This window comes from Peromyscus leucopus, chromosome 5 (assembly GCF_004664715.2).
Source record: "Peromyscus leucopus breed LL Stock chromosome 5, UCI_PerLeu_2.1, whole genome shotgun sequence".
NCBI classification, from domain to species: domain Eukaryota; kingdom Metazoa; phylum Chordata; class Mammalia; order Rodentia; family Cricetidae; genus Peromyscus; species Peromyscus leucopus.
Window position 1 is genome coordinate 111,537,654 of NC_051067.1, and position 20,133 is coordinate 111,557,786.

General features: G+C 45.9%; 1 protein-coding gene across 1 annotated transcript in view; it reads left to right on the forward strand.

Annotated features, from left to right (window-relative positions):
* Pkd1l3 (polycystin 1 like 3, transient receptor potential channel interacting) overlaps positions 1-20,133 on the forward strand; it is a 71,969-nt gene that overhangs the window by 20,871 nt on the left and 30,965 nt on the right. The window contains 11 exon segments of the mRNA XM_037206253.1: positions 418-546; positions 4,727-4,909; positions 7,300-7,427; positions 7,517-7,643; positions 8,716-8,844; positions 9,510-9,741; positions 12,433-12,527; positions 12,529-12,627; positions 15,046-15,276; positions 17,227-17,328; positions 17,566-17,744. Coding sequence (XP_037062148.1) covers positions 418-546; positions 4,727-4,909; positions 7,300-7,427; positions 7,517-7,643; positions 8,716-8,844; positions 9,510-9,741; positions 12,433-12,527; positions 12,529-12,627; positions 15,046-15,276; positions 17,227-17,328; positions 17,566-17,744 — 1,634 coding nt within the window.

A 20,133-nucleotide genomic window follows, 5' to 3' on the forward strand; every position in this document is an offset into this window, starting at 1 on the left:
CATTCTATAAAATTCTTACTCATCTTCTCTCATGTATGAAGGAGAAGAAAATCAATTTCACCCACTTGCTTCTGAAAGTAATGGCCTGAAGTTCATGAAACTTAGAACGTCATCCTTGGTCAGTGGCCATTAACATAGTATATACCAAACTCCAAATGCAGGGTAATCTGTATAAATAATTTTGACAAAATATTATCTTTTAATTTTTTATTACATTTATGTGTGTGTGTGGGGGAGTGGGGGTGTGCACATGTGCCGTGTTACTCACATGGAGGTCACAGAACTTGCAGTAATCAGTTCTGTCCATCTGCCATGTGGGTTCCCGGGATCAAACTGGGGTCCTTCAGTCTTGGCAGTAAGTGCCTTTAACTACTGAGCCATCTCTCCAGCCTGACAAAAATCTTTTCTTCCCAATAGGTCACAGATCAGACAGCAGGGAACTTGATCCTAGATATTCCTGCTTTTCAAGCTGACAGTGAATTCCAGAAAGCCTGTGACATCCTCCAGAGACTGAGAAACTCCCCTCCAACATCTACACCAGCTCAGGTAATCAGAACTGGGGAGGGAAGGAACTCGGCGAAGGGAAGGGAGGATGTGGAGACCGTGCCGTTGCAGAACTGGGCACTGTAAAAGTACTGGATGGAAAGAGCTGACTATCAGCAAATACGAATTTAAGTCTGAAACGAGTGCATTGATTGGCGATGGTATTCTCAGTTCACTGATCAGGTTACGTCATTTTAATACGTTTGTTAGGAGAAATCACGCGACAAAGACAGCCAGCTGCGCAGCTTGCTGTAGATAGAGTGGGATGGTCTTGGGACAGGCATCAAAATCGGAATGCTCCTGGCCTTGCCGTTTTCTGCGCCCCTGCTCGCTTCCTCATAACTGATCAGGCTGCTTCTTATGCATAAAAAGGCGGTAGCATAAGAGATTCAACTTTCTTTTTTCTATTTTTTGACATTTGTAAATACACCACAATAAGCATGTCTCTGAAGTTTTGGTAGGTAGGTAGGTAGGTAGGTAGGTAGTTTGGTTGGTTGGTCGGTCTGGTTCTTTGGCTTGGTTCTTTGCTGGGGGTGGGGGTTGTTTTTACTTTTTCTATTTTGAGACAGGGTCTCGAGTATCCCAGGCTTGTCTCAAACTTGATGTGTAGGCTAGGATGACCTTAAACTGTTGATCCTCCTGCCTCCACCACCCCAGTTCCAGTATGACAGATATGCACCACCACACCTAGTTTGTGTGGTGCTGGGGCCCAAGCCCGAGGCTTCACGCATGCTCAAAGCATTTTACCAAGTGAGCCGCATCACCATTCAGTTACAGAAACACACATTCTTTTTTCTTTTTTTGGTTTTTCGAGACAGGGTTTCTCTGTGTAGCTTTGCGCCTTTCCTGGAACTCGCTTTGGAGACCAGGCTGACCTCGAACTCACAGAGATCCTCCTGCCTCTGCCTCCCGAGTGCTGGGATTAAAGGCATGCGCCACCACTGCCCGGCTAGAAACACACATTCTTAGGAAGAAAATCAAAGCAGAGCAAATACAATTGTGAGGAAACAACCCCCCCCCACACACACACACCTTTTGCCCTTGCAAATCTCATTAGTGAGATGTGACCATTGCTCCCTTTGCCCTTGACTGGCTGTATATGTATATATATTTATACTGTTTGCTAATTCACAAGCATTTTTAAAATGAATTAAAAGTATACAGATATTTTTAGACCTTTGACTGTTTTGTTTTTTTTTCCCCCCAAGGCAGTGTTTCTCTGTGTAACCCTAGCTTGGTTTTGAACTCACAGAGATCTGCCTGCCTCTGCCTCCCACTGGGATTAAAGGTGTGCACCACCATCACCACCACCTCCACCACCACCTCCACCACCACCTCCCCACCACCACCACCCCCACCACCACCACCACCACCACCATCACTGCCTGGCACCTTTTAAGTTAACAAATTGCCTTTCCACACCTGTCTGCATATATTAGCTGACTAATAGTCACCTGGATTTTTTGTTTATTCATGAAACAGCTTACCTATGTGCATCCTTGTAAATACGTTGAGTACTTGCAAAACTAATTCTGAGTGCTGCATAGAAGCAATGATAGGCCTTTAGACTTGCAACAGATATGGCCAAATTGTTCTGAAAGGTACTGTTTTCATTTCCACTATGGCCCCACATTCCCATTTTTTGCCCATTTTAAAAGCAAGAAACTTAGGGTTCTGTGACTGTGATAAAACACTATAATCAAATCAACTCGGGGAGGAAGGGTTTGGTTTATGGGTTTCAATCCATCATCAGGGGAGGCCAAGGCAGGAACCCGGAGGAGGAACAGAAGAAGCAGGAGGCATGGAGGAGCTCGGCTTACTGGCCTGTCCTCCATGGCTTGCTCAGCCTGCTTTCTTATTCAGCTCAGGAGCAGCTAGCTGCCCAGGGATGACACTCCCCACCAGGGGCTGGACCCTCCCACACCAATCGTTAATAAAGCACTCTATAGACTTGCCTATAGACCCATCTTATGAAAGTATTTTCTCAATTGAGAGTCCTCTTCTCAATAACTCTAGCTCCTATCAAGTTGACAATTAATTAATTAGTTAGTTAATTAAAACCACCAGGTAAAGCAGCAGTGTACTGATTTCTACGGAAGCTAATCCTCCCTTTATGTGCTTGTATACTCACAGCTGTGTTTATGACTTCGCTTCTGTTCACTGTTTGACTTGATTCTGAACCTAAGCACGGATTCTGGCACTGAGACATGGCCCCTTCCCCTTTATTCCTTCTCCGAATTGCTCTGTGCCGTCATCTGTCCTGCTCACTCTTCACCTTGGGCCATTGGTCTTGTTATTAGAGGCTTTTATTACTAAGGCTAACTGTTGTAGTTGGTTGTTTTTTACTCTTTGCTCTTTGAGGTTCCGCCACCCACCTCCCAAATAAATAACAGGGAAGATTTTTTTTTAAAAAACTTATGAATGCCAAGCCTTAGCTTGGCGTATTTCTAGCCAGTTTTTTCTTAACTTAAATTATCCCATCTACCTTTTGCCTCTGGGCTTTCATCTTTCTCTATTCTATATATGCCTTTCTTTACTTCTTACTCTGTGGCTGACTGTATTGCTGGGTGGCTGGTTCCTGGCGTCCTCTCTCCTCCTCCTCTTGCTTCTCAATCTCTCCTCCCAGATGTCTCCTATTTACTCTCTCTACCTTTCTCCTGTCTCACTATTGTCCATTCAGCTCTATATTAGAGCATCACGTGTTTTAGACAGGCAAAGTAACACAGCTTCACAGAGTTAAACAAATGTAACAAAAAAACATAAAAGAATACAACACATCTTTGCATCATTAAACAAATGTTCCATGGCATAAAAGTGTAACATATCTTAAAATAATATTCTACCATAAACTGTAGTTAATTGTTAACCATACTTCAAATATTTTGTGCCAGTGTCTTATTTTTAAACTTCTGAATATGCTTGATTTTTTTTTTTTTTTTTTTTTGGTTGCTTGGTTTTTTTTGAGACAGGGTTTCTCTGTGTAGCCCTGACTGTCCTGGAACTCACTCTGTAGACCAGGCTGGCCTCAAACTCACAGAAATCCATCTGCCTCTGCCTCCTGAGTGCTAGGATTAAAGGCATGCACACCAGCTGATGTCTTTGATTTTTACAGAAGCTTTTAATAAATATAACTTTGAAAGGAGATAGCATTTCAAAATAAAAATAGTAGTACCTACAATAGGTGTCCAGTAACCATCCAGTCAAACCTGCCTAACATTTCCTTTTGGTAGGTAGTTAGTTGATTGGTTGGTTGGAGACAGGGTTTCACTATGCAGCCTGAGCTGATTTTAAACTTACTTGCAATCTTCCTGTCTCTGTCTCCTGGGTGCTGGGATTACAGGCATGCATCACTGCACCTGGCTGCTTAGCCTTTTTTTTTTTTTTTTTTTTTTTGACTCCTGTATAAAAGAAGACTGGTGTTTTCTATTGTATTTAGAACTTCCCCCTGGTCTCTGTTTTTTGGATATCTGGAAACTTCTGATGCCGCCACCCATGCCTTCACAAAGAGCTCACCTTCTCAGCATTTGGCCAGACATTGCTCTTTTCCTAAGCACCCGTCTTTTAGTTTGATTTTGTTCGCTTAAACAGCTTGTCTACTTAGCACTCCAAATTCCTTAGAATAACATTAAACACAATCCTCCCCCACAGGTGGTATGGAATCATATATTTTCCTTGCCTGCCAAATGGTGATGTTGCTTCTTGTAAAATACATTTGAACTATGGAATGGATATTGATATGGGGCTGGGGAATAATTCAGTTGGTGAAGTGCCTGTGCACAAGCTTGAGAACGTGAGTGCACATCTGCAGCACCTATGTAAAAGCCAGATGTGGCCCTGCATGTCTGGAAATCTACTGATGGAAAGGTAGAAACAGACAAATCTCTAGAGTTTGCTGCTCAGCTGGGCTAGCCAGTTGGTAAGACTCCTGTTCAGTCAGTGAGAAACCCTGTCTCAAAAAACATGGTGGAGAGCAACTGATAAAGGGATATGACATCGATCTGGCCTCCAGATGCACATACACCCACATGAATATAGGCACACAGCATACACACATATATACATACATGAAGAGGAGGATGGAGAGGAGGGAGAGGGAGAGAATAGCGCGCTGCTTATAAGAAGGCACAAATAAATTTAAAACTGGCACAAGCAGCTACATGCGTTTCCTTTCTGACTCCCCTAGGTCAGCGTGGCCAACTTACTCATTGATCTGAGTGAGCAGCTGCTGATGATCCCATTTCAGCAAAATGACAGTCAGAACCTCAAAACTCCGGCAGTTGTCTGCCCCCTTCAGCCTCTTGGAAGTACAATAACAACCAAGAAAGGAAGTCAGCAGATTCTTCAGCAAGACACTGAGCTTGCTGAGGTGAGTGTGCTGTATGCCGGTGGCCAGCTCTGCCACACAACCTCTCCCCAGTCTTTAAAAGAGAATTCTGCTGGAGAGACTGCTGAGTCTTCTCTGGCCTCTTTCTCTACCCCACCAGTGCACAGAGACGACTAATGCTTACTTCACAATCAGTGAAAGAACTTAGTAAAAGCACATCGTAAACCCTCGATGAGATATCCAACACCATTAGCTATTGGGAAAGTGCAAACTAAAGCTAAGAAGCTGGATACAGTGTTATCCCAGCACTGGGGAGGCTGAGACAGGGGAATAGCAAGTTCAAGGCCAGCCTGGGCTGTGTAGCAAGACCTAGTTGGAACGGGAGAGAATGGAAGAGAATGGGAAGGGAGGGAGGAAGGAGAGAGAGAGAAGGAGGGGAGGAAGGGAGGAAGGATCAGAGGGAGGGAGGGAAGGAGGGAGGAACGAAGGGAGGGAGGAAGAGAGGAGGAAGGGAGAGAGAGAGGGAAAGAGAGGAGGAGGGAGGGAGGAAGGAAAGAGAGAGAGAGAGGGAAAGAGAGAGAGGAGGGAGGAAGGGACGGAGGGGGGGAGAAAGGGAGGGAGGGGAAAAAGAGGGTGATAACAATTCACACCAAAAATATGGACAAGCCAGGTGTGGTGACACGTGTCTGTGATTACAGTGCTCACGAGGCAGAGGCACGTGGACCTGAGGGGTTCAAGGTTATCCTTGGCAGCACACTGAGTTTGAGGCCGGCCTGAGAGTCTTTCTCAAATCAACATCAGAGAGGGGAGAGGGAGACAGTAATAAATATTAGCAAGGATGCTAAGACACTATAACCATCATAAATTGTGTGTTTGGAAATAATGCAGCAGCCCATCAAAGTGTCAGAAATAATCTGGCTGCATCTCTAGTAATTATGCTCTTTGGTATTATGTACAAGAGAGAATTGAAAAAGCAGGTCCACACAAAAACATGTTCAAAAGAGGATTTTTCAAACAGAAAAAGAGCCCAGTATGGAAACAGTCCCGCTGCATGTGATCTGAGGGGTGGTGGATAAATTACAATACAGCACGTTCATATAAAGACTGTTTAGCCCCAGGAAGGAATGACGTATTGACGCACGACACAGCATGGGTAACCTGCAGGAACATCACGTCACATGAAAGACCATTATAGTTTGTTCACCTTGAGAAATGTAGAGAAGCATCAGGTCTGTAGAAGTCAGAGTAGGCCAGTTTATTTTAGGGGGATGAATTTAAAAGCTAAGATTGTGTCATTGGTTACATATGTAGATGTAAAACATATATTCTGCATGGGTGAGTTCTACCACATTTGGGAATTTCATCTCAACAGAGCTGTTTTTAAGTATTCATCATGCTGCTGGGGCTGTGCTATAAAAGCCCCATGAAGCATCCACAGCACCCCACAGATTGAGCATACACAGCATTTGGGATTGGAGCAGGAGGATCAGAAATACTAAGTGGTATCTGGCTACAGAGTACGTTTGAGGTCAGCCTGGGATACAGGGCACCTTGTCCTCCCACCCCACAGAGCACCCATCGAGAACACTGAGGGAAACTCCTATCAGAGGTGAAAACAGAAACTCCTCACACGAAAACCGTCCACAGGGCTGATTAACTGGTTAGAACTTTCATGACCATGGGGAGTTTGGAATGGTACAAGTTCAGAGCCAAATTATCTTGGGCCATCATTAGCCCTTCTTAATAACCATGTGTTGTCTGCATGTGACCTGGCATCTGTGTGACCAGCAGATCCTTTGAAATGTCCAAACAGACACCTAGCTCCCACTAACCAAAAAGCTGAGAATGCTATCGGACAGCAGCTGTGGCCTGTAGAACAGAGTTCCCAATTTCTTCAGCCCTCCTATGTACTGTTTCCACCAGTGTATTTGAAAACTCCTCCATTTAAGACTTCCTTTGTTCTAGCCAGGCGGCGGTGGCACACGCCTTTAATCCCAGCACTCGGGAGGCAGAGCCAGGTGGATCTCTGTGAGTTTGAGGCCAGCCTGGTCTACAAAGTGAGTTCCAGGAAAGGCGCAAAACTACACAGAGAAATCCTGTCTTGAAAAAACAAACAAACAAGACTTCCTTTGTTCTGTTGCCATAACGACTCCATCCAGCTGTCACCATGATGGAACATGGAATTTGGGGGACCTGAATCGGGCGTGTGTGTGTGTGTGTGTGTGTGTGTGTGTGTGTGTGTGTGTGTGTGTGTGTATGTTTGATGCAAAGTTGTTAGTGAGACTCTGAGCACTTCTGTGAGGTTCCAAAGTCCATGCTTGCTCTCTCCCCTTTCTTTACACCACTATCAAAATCCCTGTTCCCCTTGGAACCCCGTCAGAACCATTTCAGTGACAGCCCACAGATCACAGGGGATCTCACTCTACATGCAGGTTGCAGACATGCTGGAGATGTCCTTGATGGCCCTGGGAGAGATCCACAAAGCATTTTGCCAGCAGAGCCTGTCTCCTGAGTCGGCAGTGACCTTGACCTCTCCTGTTGCTGCTCTGCTGTTGAGCAGGTTAACGGGCTGGAGGGCTGGGGAAATTTCCTTTTGGTTTTGACTTTTAGAGGGCGTACAGAAACTGATTGGCATTTAAATTCTTTCAGCCAAAATGTATCATCTTTGCCTCTGAGCACTTATACTCTGGGTGACCCTGCACCCTTGAGGTTAGGTTTTCCTTCAGCAGAAGCGCTGAAAGAGCTCTTGAATAAACACCCGGGAGTGAACCTTCAGGTGAGTGTGAACTTGACTGAGAGGGGACTGAAAACGGTATATGATGGCTGTGTGGGAGTGTAGGGGGAGATGGGAATGAAAACGGTATATGATGGCTGTGTGGTGAGTGTAGGGGGATAGAATACACACCATCCGGGCCACAAAAGGAAGACTGTAGGCATTAATGTATATTTCATACTGAGAAGAGAAAGGTCTCTTAAAAATGATCCAGTAGGGGCTGGGGAGATGGCCTAGCGGGTAAGAACACATGCTCTGTCAATAAGAGGACCTGAGTTTGAATCTCCAGCACCCGTATAAATGTGGGCCTGGCTGTGTGTGCCTGTAACCTCAGCACTGGGGTGCATAGACAGGCAAATATGAGAGGTCATTGGTTGGCCAGCCTAGCTAAAACCACAAAGCTTCTACTTCAGTGAGAATCCCAGACAGAGAGCAGCAGCAGAAGATACCCAGTGTCCTGCTCTGGTCTCTACATGCCTACTCATTGCCATAAGCTCTTGCACCCATGGACTCATATGTATGTAACACACACACACACACACACACACACACACACACACACACACTTAGTATATAGCTAGGTTTGATGGCAGATGCCTGTTTTCCTAGCACTTGAGAGACATCAGAAGGAGGATTGCTGTGAATTCAGGGTTCAGGGATAGCCTGAGCTACATTGCAAGTCTTGGAAAAAAATCCAATAGAGAGCATTAAACAGGTATGCGGATTTAACTGTGTTTCTGTGTTGTGATTTGAATTGATCTCAACTACTGACTGGGATTATCTGAATCATAACGATTCAGTGTAAAAAAACACCAACAGTATTGAAGTGTAGAATCCTTGCTTCCAAAGAGCAAATGTGTGCAAATGATGTTGAGGGTCCTAAATGCAGCACGGTCTTTCATTGTTTCTCTTCAGCGTTACAATGTTCAGCATCCCTTCTTCACTTCTCACACTGTTGGAGAATGCCAGCATTTGATTTAGAGCTGCTACCTTGTAACCTGTTGGGGGAGGGAGGGGCGCTCTCCTTTAAGAACAACTTGGCAATTGGAGGAACTGGAATGTGCTTCCTCTCCAGGTAACAGGTCTGGCTTTCAACCCTTTTGAGACTTCAGATGACAAGAACATTGTTGGAAGCATTGGAAATGTATTACTGAGCTCTGGTTATCACTCGCTCCAAGTCCATGATTTAATAGAAGATATTGAGGTACCAGTTTCTTGATGGTAACAGGACATGCTGGAAAAGAGCGTGGAAAGATGCAGCAACTTAGCATTTTAGATTCATATCAGAGCTAAGTACATGGCACATGCCTTTAATCCCAGCACCTAGGAGACAGAGGCAAGCTATCTCTGGGGATTCGAGGTTAACTAGGATACATAGTAAATTCTCTATGCCAGAAAGGCTGCATAGTAAGACCCTGTGTTTTGTTTTTGTTTTGTTTTGTTTAAAAAAAAAAAAAGGATCCATGTCAGGGCCAGCATTTTGTTACACATCTCTGGAAGCTTCACAAAGAGATAGACCTGACTCAGTGCAAGGAAAAGCCACTAGAGATTGTAATCCCTTCCACTAATCCCTGGCAGTGTGCTGCCTACTAAGACCCAACAAAGAAGCCTTGGGAAATTTGTTACATCATCACTACAAAGGAAGCAGAAAGGTCCGTCTTTACATGGAGGATTAAGTGTCTCTCTTTCAAGCCAGGCGGTGGTGGCACACACCTTTAATCCCAGTACTCGGGAGGCAGAGCCAGGCAGATCTCTGTGAGTTCAAGGCCAGCCTGGTCTATGGAGCAAGATTCAGGAAAGGTGCAAAGCTACACAGAGAAACCCTGTCTCGAAAAACCAAAAAAAATAAAAAAGTGTCTCTCTTTCTAGATTGTGCTCTGGAGAAATGCCAGCATGGAGACCCAGCCCACCAACCTCAACACAAGTACAGACCGTTTCACAGTCACAGTGAATATCACCTCTGTGGAGAAAACCCTCATTGTGACCATCGAGCCGGAAAGTCCCCTTCTAATGACACTCTACCTGGGCTTCCAGGATGAGCCTGACCACACTCACTTCTACCTGAACGCCAGCCTTCCCAGGGACCAGGTGTGGCAGAAAGGTATCAGCCATCAGATGTCTGAAACTTAATTGAAATGTGTTTCTCCTTTTTAACTTGTGATTGTGAGGTAATTGTAGGTTCACACCCAGCTAGAAGATGAAGCAGCACGCTTGTTTTTTTTAACCAGTCCCACCAATGGCTGAGCTACAAGTTCACAACCAGGAAGTAACCTTGACACAATATACTATCAGTAGATATTCCCAGGGTTCCAAGCATTCACCTCTCTCTCTATATGTGCACCTTGTTTTATTTGATTAAAGATGGGTTATGTAATGCATAGAAGGATATAGATATATGCTCTGTATATACTTATATAGAGAGAGATCATATATGTGATAAAGCAAATTTTATTAAATGCTAAACTGTAGAACCCAATGATAACATGAATATACACTATAAAACTCAACTTTCAGTTGTAGTTGAAAACATTCATAAACATAGTAAGGACTGGGTCATAACTCTGTGGTAGAACATGTGTTTGTTATGCCACGGCTGGGATTCCATCATTAGGATGAAAAGAAGTTGAGACCAACTGAAGAAATAACATTCTAGTGCCATGGGCCAGATCATATCATTTCAAGCTTATGAAGATATAGATGAATGTATATAAAATAATACATATTCCAGTTCCATTTTTAGTCTTAGATTTGGGAAAGGGTCAGAGACAGTAAGTGTTGATATAAGACAGAATGACATTATGGGAGGAGTTTTAGGAATCTTTGGAAGCAGAGCTGAGGGTGCGGCTCAGTTGATGGAGTCCCTGCCTACCGTCGCACAAAGCCCGGCTTTGATCCCCAGCACCACTGGTTTTGTTTCTAAGAATTTTTGCAATAATACCAGTAGTTAAAATTTTCTATGCAGTTGAGCATAGGGGCCTGTAATCTTAGCCCTTGAGAGCAGAAGGCAGATGAATCAAGAGTTAAAAGCTTTCCTTGGCTTTATAGCAAGCTGGCGGCCAGCCTACACAAAACAAAATTCTGAGAGGTTAGAGAGATGGCTCCATGAATAAAATGTCTGCTGCTCAAGCATGAGGACCTGAGTTTGGATCCCCAGCATCCATGTAGAAGCTCAATATGGATGCCCTTACCACTGGTGGGAGACAACAGCGGGTCCCTAGAACTCATTGACCGGCCAGCCCAACTGAATTGATGGGTTCTCATCCAGTGAGAGACCCTAAAGTGACAAGCAATCAAGGCAGACACCCAGAGTCGACGTCTGGCTCCCAAATACAAGAGCACACATGCACACACATATGGACAAATATATATCCCACACACAAATATTTGAGACCCGTGAGCGATGCCTAGATACACTTGATCCACCATGCTCTATGGATGTAACTTTGAAACGTACTGGAAAGTCTCAGTGTCACTTAGAGTTAGAAGGACCTTTGCTGTGAGGACGAGGAAACTGAGGCCAGGGAGATAAAGTGACTTGTCTTAATCCTTGACGGCCACCAGGACAGGACACGGGGGCTCGTGGGAAACCCAGTTCCCTGCAACCACTGCATTTGCGTCTTTCCTTTATCCCAGAGTTTGTCACCTAAGGTGGCCGGTGATGTTGTTCTCTTCAAGTGCCTGTGTGTGTAATGGGAGAGCGGGTTGTGGAGGAGTCAGGGGTCGCCTGACACTGATGTGGGACATCTTTTATCAGTCATTCTTTTACCTTATTCTTTGACATGAGGTGTCTCAGTCAAACCCAGAGCTTGCCGGGATGATGAGTGTGGGTAGTCAGCTTTCCTGGGGATGCCTCTACCTTTCTGAGGCTGGGATTACAGGCAGGTTGCCATATCCACCCAACACTTTTGTGGGCTCTGGGGAGCCGAACTCTGATCCTCTTGCTGGCTTACCGTATGCTTCACTTTAACTGCTAAGCTAGCTCGAAGCCTACCCGCCCCCCTTTTTTTTAAAGTCTCGTGTATCCAAAGCTGGGCTCAAACCCACTATATAACCAAGGATGACCTTGAACTTCTGATCCTCCTGTGTCCATCTCTCAAGCACTAGCTAGCTAGGATTACAGATTTGTGCCACCATGATGGGTTTGTTGGTGCTGGGGATCAAACCCAGCATATATGTTAGGTTTATATGTGTTAGGCAGGCACTCTTACCACTGAGCTACATTCCCTGCCTGTCTTAGTCAGTGTTCTATTGCTGTGAATGACCACAGCAGACATGGTGCTGGAGAAGTAGCTGTAAGTTCTACATCCAGATCTGCAGGCAGCAGGAAGAGACACTGGGCCTCACTGGGCTTTTGAAACATCAAAGCCCATACCCAGGGACACACTACCTCCAACATGGCCACACCTACTCCCACAAGGCCACACCCTCTCATCCTTCTCAAGCACTGCCACTCCCTGCTGACCTGGCACTCAAATGTATGAGCCTATGGGGGCCGTTCTTATTCAAACCATCACACAGCCCAGGTGTGATGGTTTCATTTTTCTAAAAGTCATAGTGCATTCCAGTTCATTAGGCATAAACGCGCACATATCAAAAGAACATGATTCTTTTGCTGGAATGGATTTGATGCAGAGTTCAGGATTGTGTCAATGGTCTTTTTTTTTTTCACACATTTCTGGTGCTAGACTTGTATCCTCATTTGTAAGAAAACAGTAATGAATAATAGTAGTCGTGGACCTGAAGGGATTTTATCCCTTCGGAAGTATAACCCGTGATTCTTCTTTGTCCTAAGATGAGGAGTACACATGGGTGCTGACACCAGAGAGCCTGCAGTACGGGACTGGCACTTACTACATCATGGCCGTGGTAAATAAAAGTACAGAGGGCCATGCAGTGCACACCTATCCTGGTCTCAGTGGTAACGGCTGTCACCCAGTGCTATTTCTGGGACCAAAACAACAGGACATGGAAGAGCGATGGATGCCAAGTAAGGGGGGTGTTGCGGGGGGGGGGGCTCTCTGAAACCTTAGCTGCGCCTCTCCCCCTTCCCTCCTTGGGGATAGGCCAGAAACAACAGCACTCTGAAGGAAAACAAATCGTCCAGGGGACAGAGAGGAGGCTGGCCTGTGGTAGCCGGGCAGGTGTGTCTCTAGAACAGCAGGTCCGTGCCGTCTTTTTCCAATTCCCATCTCAACGCAGTGGCAGGCCAGTCTGACTGTGCTGGGCACTGAGTGACAGCTGACAGCTATAGACGAAGATAGAAAGTAGATGGGAAGCTGCTTGCTAAATATGCTGTGGCTAAAAGAAACAAGCCTCCGGCTAGACAGAAGAAAGCTTTTCCAGTTGGGACTATGTTATAGAAAGCGGATGGGGAGGTGGCTCAGCAGTTAGAGCGTTCCCTGCTCTTCCAGAGGACTCACTCAAGTTCAGTTTCCCAGCCCCCATGTGTTGGCTCACAGCCACCACCTGTAACTCTAGCTCCAGGGGAACCGATGCCTTTTTCTGGCCTCTCAAGCACGCGCGCGCGCATGCACACACACACACACACACACACACACACACACACACACACACAAATAAAATAAAAGTAAGCCTTAAAAAAAAAAGAAGAAGAATGCATTGTAGATTCTTGTACACCCCAGACAGGCAAGGACAGACTGCCACATTTACAGTTACCACCTTGTCCCTGGTGTCTGGCTCTTCCAGAAGACATCACACCTCTCACTACATAGCCCAGGTTGGCCTCCTGTTCTTGATCTTCTTGCTTTGGCCTCCTTGAGTATTGAGGCTACAGGCATGCGTCGCCACACCCAGCTTGCACATCCTTGATCCAGTGGGTGCCAGCCAGATCTAATGTCTACTTCAGTAACACCACACTGATGCAAAGCCCTGGTAATTATAAAGCTATTCTTCCAAGGTCTGAGACTGGATCTGCTGAGTGGTGGTGGTGGTGGTTGTGTGTAACCCCAGCCCGTGGGAGGCAGAACAGGGGGATCATGAGGTCAAGGCCAGCCTGAGCTACATAGTAAGACCCTGTGTTTAAAATAATAATAAAAAAACTAAAGCTGGGCAGTGGTGGTGCACACCTTTAATCCCAGCTCTAGAGAGGCAGAGCCAGGAGGATCTCTCTGAGTTCGAGGCCAGCCTGCCCTACAGAGCGAAATTCAGGACAGGCACCAAAACTACATGAAGAAACCCTGTCTCAAAAAACCAAAAAGAAAAAAGAAAAAAAAATTGAGCTTGGCAAAGAAAAAATGGATTCTCAGGAAAGCAACTGCCTCCAACAGTAATGTCTGGTAGCTACTTCTCAGGCAAATCCCCCAGCCGGGAGCATATTAAGAAGAAGGTTCTGCTGTAGTGACTCTGGGTGAGTCATGCATTGAGGAGCAAGACCTGAAGAGCGTTTCTGCTCTCGAGATGCAAGCGTTGATGACAGAGCCATTGGGATGCTTCTGTCCATTGAGTCCCTCTGGGATGCTGTGTCTCTGAGTACAAGGAAAGGGGTGTTCCCAGGCCGGAGGAGGGCCTGAGCAAGCAGGACTTAGCATCGTGTAGCAGAATTAAGGAATTAGTCACAGAGGCAACATTTTCAGTGGAGGGGATCAATCCCAAGACTTCACACTTGCTAGAGAGGCACTCTACCACTGAGCCCATGTTACAGGCTTTCAATGCACCAACTCAAACACACATGGCTAGCTTCCATTTGTTCATACTTACTGGTGAAATTTTAAAACACACATTATGAAGAAACGTTATACCATATGGAAAAATGACAGGGAATAATTTAAAAGTTCTAAACATACCAGTCAGCTTTATCAAAGTTATTATTTTTTCTAATTCAGAGGGTTTTTTGTTCTTGTTGTTTTGAGACTCATTGTGTAGGGTCTAATTATGTAGTCCAAGCTGGCCTGCATCTCATGGAGATCCACTTGGTTATGCTGGGATTTAGGCACGTGCCGTCACAACTGGCCTCGTTCAGAGTCATAAAGATAAGAAAGCACTCAGGGCTAATAGAGGCCAGATGTGTGCCCCTCACTGTTATCCCTCCCTCCTGTAGAGGACGGCCACGGCCCTGGGCTGCTGTGTACACTTGTTCTTGCTGCACATGCTCGGTGGACACCTTCCACATGAGGTGCCACATTAGAAACTATGGATGCAGGGATGGGTCATCAGCAAAGATGATGCCACACATCCCGGGCTGCCAAGCCTGCCAGTCAAAGTGCAACCCAGAGAAGCCAGAGGGTAGAAGGGGAGAACTCACCGGTGCACATACACATTATAAATAAATGTATAGAAACCAATCTTTACATCCTTCTGTCTCAACGCTGCTGGTGTTTCCATCTCCTGCTTGCCACTCCTTAGCACTCACTCTACCTCAGAATCGGCGTCTTTGGTCTACTTACAGGCAGGCCCGCAGAGCACCATTTGGAAGACGCAGTGTCTCTGTAACCACCTGACCTTCTTCAGCAGTGACTTCTTCATCCTGCCCAGGACGGTGGATGTGGAAAACACCATCAAACTGCTGCTTCGTGTGACCAACAACCCCGTTGGGGTGTCATTGCTGGCCAGCCTTTTAGGATTCTATAGCCTCTTAGTCACGTGGGCTTGGAGGAAGGATCGAGCAGACATGCAGAAGGTGGGAAGGCTTGGACTCCAAAGGCCATGGTGTCTTGAGTATGTTGAGTTAGATAGGGAGACGTAGACATCGTGGGCCAGGGAGCAGGGAATTCAGGTAGAGTCGTGTTCAATTTTTCTGCATATCTACTATCTCAAAAGAAAGTAGGCTTTTTTTTCCTTTTTTTCTCTTTCATTTTTTTGTTATTGTTGTTTGTTTGGTGCCAAGGTTGGATTGTCACAGGAGTCATGCAGATTAGAATAAAGCAGAAAATAGCTCTCCTAGGAACTCAACTGAAATCAGACTCATATTTTTGTTTATTTGTTTTTCAACACAGGGTTTCTCTGAATAGCCCTGGCTGTCCTGGAACTCATTTTGTAGCCCAGGCTGGCCTCGAACTCAGAGATCCACCTGCCTCTGCCTCCAGAGTGCTGGGATTAAAGGCGTGTGCCACCACTGCCCAGCTACCAGACTCATATTTATCTTACCTTATAACTTAAAAAACTTATGCTGAGTCAAATTGTAATTTAACATAACTACAACCTACAGGAAGCTGGTAAAGAATTCTTTTCTGAGACTGATGGTGTGGCTCACTGGGTAAAGGTCCTTGCCATCAAGGCTGATGAACTCAGCTTGATCCCCAGTGCACACATGATGGAAAGAGAACAGCAAGTTGTCCTCTGCCCTCCGCTCGTGTGTCATGACCTGCACACAAAGAAACAAATGCTCAAACTTTTAAAAATTATTTTGTGTCTTCAGACATGATCTCATACTGTCCCCTAACCTGACCCAAGAAACACATTATATAGCCCAGTCTGGCCTTGACATTACAGTAATCTTCAAGTGCTAAGATTACAGATGTGAGCCACCATCCTTGGCTGGGTAAATTTCTTTTAGACAGGGTCTCACTGAGTAGTTCTGGCAGGCGATGAAACTCACTACATAGCTCAGGCTAGCCTCGAGCCTACAGAGATCCACCTGTCTCTGCCTCCAAGTGACACCACACCTAGCTATGACTAGAAAAAAAAATTTTAAGGATTTATTTATTTATTTATTTATTTATTATAGATACAGTTCTGCCTGCAGGCCAGAGAGGGCACCAGATCTCATTACAGATGGTTGTGAGCCACCATGTGGGTGCTGGGAATTGAACTCAGGACCTCTGGAAGAGCAGCCAGTGCTCTTAACCTCTGAGCTATCTTTCTAGCCCACCCAATTTTTTTAACAGTGAAACTCTTTGGCATCTTTTTCTTGATTTATGTTTTATATATATATTTTTTTTATTCAAGGCCTTATACATTCTAGGCAAGGGCTCTCCCAATATCTACACTGTAGCCTCTTGTTTATACTTGGAAGTTCTAGGAGGTGGAGTATCTGTTTCTTATTGTCCTGGGTGAAGTGCCACCAGCTTTAGTAAATAAAAATAGAAGACAGGCTGTGCAGTGGGGGTATAACGCCTTTAATCCCAGCAATTGGAGGCAAAGACAGGTGGATCTCTGTGAGTTCAAGGCCAGCCTGGGCTACAGAGTGAGTTCCAGGGCAGCCAGAGCTATTACACAGAGAAACCCCTGTCTCAAACAAACAAACAAAAAAATTTGCATTTCACATGAACATATAAACAGCAAATGAATCTTTAGCAGGTCCCATGACCCTCATCGTTTAACTGAAACTCCAGTCTCCCTGGACGTCCTCTACATGACATGCTACTCCCACCAGAGTGGGAGGGAGGTGGAGGGCTTATTACCCAAGGCCCAGTCAGGTGATTCTGAGGATGTTTCATTGTAAAGACAGAGCCTAGAGTTTCAGACCTCATCCCTCTGGTCACACTGCTGGCCTGTGTGTGCTTGCCTGGTGACATCACCTCCCACTGCTTCTCATGGGGTCCCAACATTGCCACAGAGAAGCCTGTTCCCAGCGGGGGGCCTCCTGAGTCAAGACCTGGCAAGCTCATTGCGTCTGCTCTTCCTGCAGGTGAAGGTGACCGCCCTGGCTGACAACGACCCCAGCTCTGCATTTCACTACCTTATCCAGGTCTACACTGGGTATCGAAGGAGGGCTGCTACAACAGCCCAGGTCAGCAGGACCCACGCGCATTACTGTGCGTCCTCTGCAATGGGGCACGCTCTAACTTGGCAATAGCTTGGGGTCCACTAGCGCTTTAGAAGGAATCACAGGGACTGGCATTGCCTAGTCCTAAGTGTAATGTCCTTGTCCGTCAACTTCCGATGGCTGCTTCTTTCTGCTTAAGGAAAAACCCCAGAGAACAGTGTCACAGTGCCTCGTGTTTCCTCTTTTCTGGCCACACCTTAGGTTGTTATCACCCTCTATGGCTCGGAGGGGCACAGCGAGCCCCACCACCTTTGTGACCCGCAGAAGGCCGTCTTCGAGCGCGGAGCCCTGGATGTTTTCCTGCTCTCCACTGGGTCCTGGCTGGGGGACCTGCATGGCCTTCGGCTCTGGCATGACAATTCCGGCGACAACCCTTCTTGGTAAGTACCTGCCCTGGGCTGGCTCACTTTTTCTTTAGAAATTTTTTTTCATTTATTTCTTTTTTTTTTGGGGGGGGCGTTGAGACAGGGTTTCTCTGTGTCATTTTGGAGCCTGTCCTGGAACTCGTTCTGTAGGCCAGGCTGGCTTTGAACTCACAGAGATCCTCCTGCCTCTGCCTCCTGAGTGCTGGGACTGAAGGCGTGCGCCACCACACCTGGCTTATTTCTTTATTTTGTGTGTGTGTGTGTGTGTGTGTGTGTGTGTGTGTGTGTGTGTGTGCGCGTGCACCACTCCCCCGTGTGTGGAGGCTAAAGGACAATCTGAGAGTCCGTTCTCCCCTTCCATCAGGTGGTTCCGGAAATTGAACTCAGGTTGTCAGACTTGGTGGCCAGCGCCTTTACCCCCTGAGCCACCTCACTGGCTCTTGTTTCCAGGTCCCTTGTAGCCTTTCGAGAGACCAGCAAGTTACCATGGTAAACAATAATGCTTTCAGCCAAACTCTAACAAGTAGCTGCTGGACTCATGTCTTCAGAGAACAAACCCAGAAAGAAATAAGGAAGCTGACAGTACAGTGGTGTGTGTCTGTGTGTGTGTTTGTGTGTGTGTGTGTGTGTGTGTGTAATGGAGGACGAGCCTCGCCCTCATAACTGTCAACAGCACATAGTAACAGTGACAATAACAAAACAGTGCCTGAAAACGAGGTTAAAGCCTTCTGTATAAGACAGGACTCAATGTGACTGACTTTTTCATTCATTTCCTGACTTTCCTGGATTGAATTCATCTGCTGCTTTGCATCCTCTCTTGGATCGTTGATCCTTTTACCACAAACCCTTTGGCATCTGCATCTGGCCTGTTAGCCATTTCCATGTCTTTGAGTCCAGTCGTTGAGTTCTGGTCTATGGAGGGGTCATGTCACCTGCCTTTCACGGTTTCTGTAGTCCTGTGGTGTTACTCACATCTGTTGGTCTGGATATATCTTCTGGGTTGTGTGTGTGTAGAGGGTCTTCTTTTTTTTTTTTTTTTTTGAGACAGGGTTTCTCTGTGTAGCTTTGCGCCTTTCCTGGATCTCGCTCTGTAGACCAGGCTGGCCTTGAACTCACAGAGATCCACCTGGCTCTGCCTCCCGAGTGCTGGGATTAAAGGCGTGCGCCACCACCGCCCGGCCGAGGGTCTTCTTAATTAACAAAATATTCTTGAAGGCTCAATCCCCATTACCACCAGGAATGCATATGGTGCACATACATACAGATAAAGTAAAAAAAAAAAATCTATCTTTTTTGTTATAGACAGACTCTCATTATGTAGCCCTGGCTGGCCTGGAACTCTCTAGGTAAACCAGGTTGGCTTTGAACTCATAGATATCTGCCTGCCTCTTTCTCCCAAGTGCTGGGGTTAAGGTGTACATCACCATAATCAGCCAAAAATCTCTTTCTAGTGTATTTTTTTAATAGAACTTGCAAGTTGGAATAATTCCTTGGTCTGTGGTCTGCACAATGGATGTTGGGTTAGCCAGCATGAAAATAGCATTAACTTCGATGTGTGTCTGTCAGAGATCTTAGGGACCAGGTATGTTCCCAGTGACTACTGTGGTTTTAAAGGAAATTTTTCTCTGAGCAGTAGCTACCAACGAGCTAAAACATTCACTACACCTTGTTGTAAATGGGTGTGCAGGCATCCAGGCTTTGCTGAACCAATTCAATCTAATTTCCCAGAACCGTAAGATTTTCAGAATGGCAAATTAGCATTTGCTACCACTTCAGGTCACCAGCAGCACCGAAACTAGGCACTGACTTTTCCTCTCCATCCAAGATGGCTCCTTCTTCCAATGCAACCTTTCCAGTTGAACACCTGTTGAGTGTGGCCCTCTTCATCCAAGGTCGTAGCTGGATCTTCTGGATTTCCTTCTGCATCTTCTTTGTTGACATTGTTCCTTCCCTTTGTGTCACGGTGTTCAGGAGCAGCTTCTTGCTGTAAAGCACATGAGCCAGGCTCTGCCAGCCTCTTCTGCTGCTTCTGACCTCTGGGAATCTTCAGAGAACTGAAGAGAGTTCCAGTGTTGCTTGGATAAGGGTTCGGGAATGCTGTGTCTGGTCTGATGTTGCCCAGAACACTAAAATTTTCTCCATCATCAACATGAAGCCCGTTCTGCTCTCTCATCCATGTGTCCTTTAGAGTAGTGATCTTCATCTCCTTCAAGACCTTCTCCTTCCTGGTCCTAAGTTGGCTTCCATTTGGCCCAGGAGCACCAGTGTTCTGCCTGTCTCAGCTTTGAATGCCTTCCTCACTCAGCCCAGTCATTCCTAGTTCTTGATTTAAAGGGAGAGACTGTAAGAGAGTCTCGCTTGAACACTTAGAAGCCATGGTAGAGCTGCTAACGGTCCTTATTTC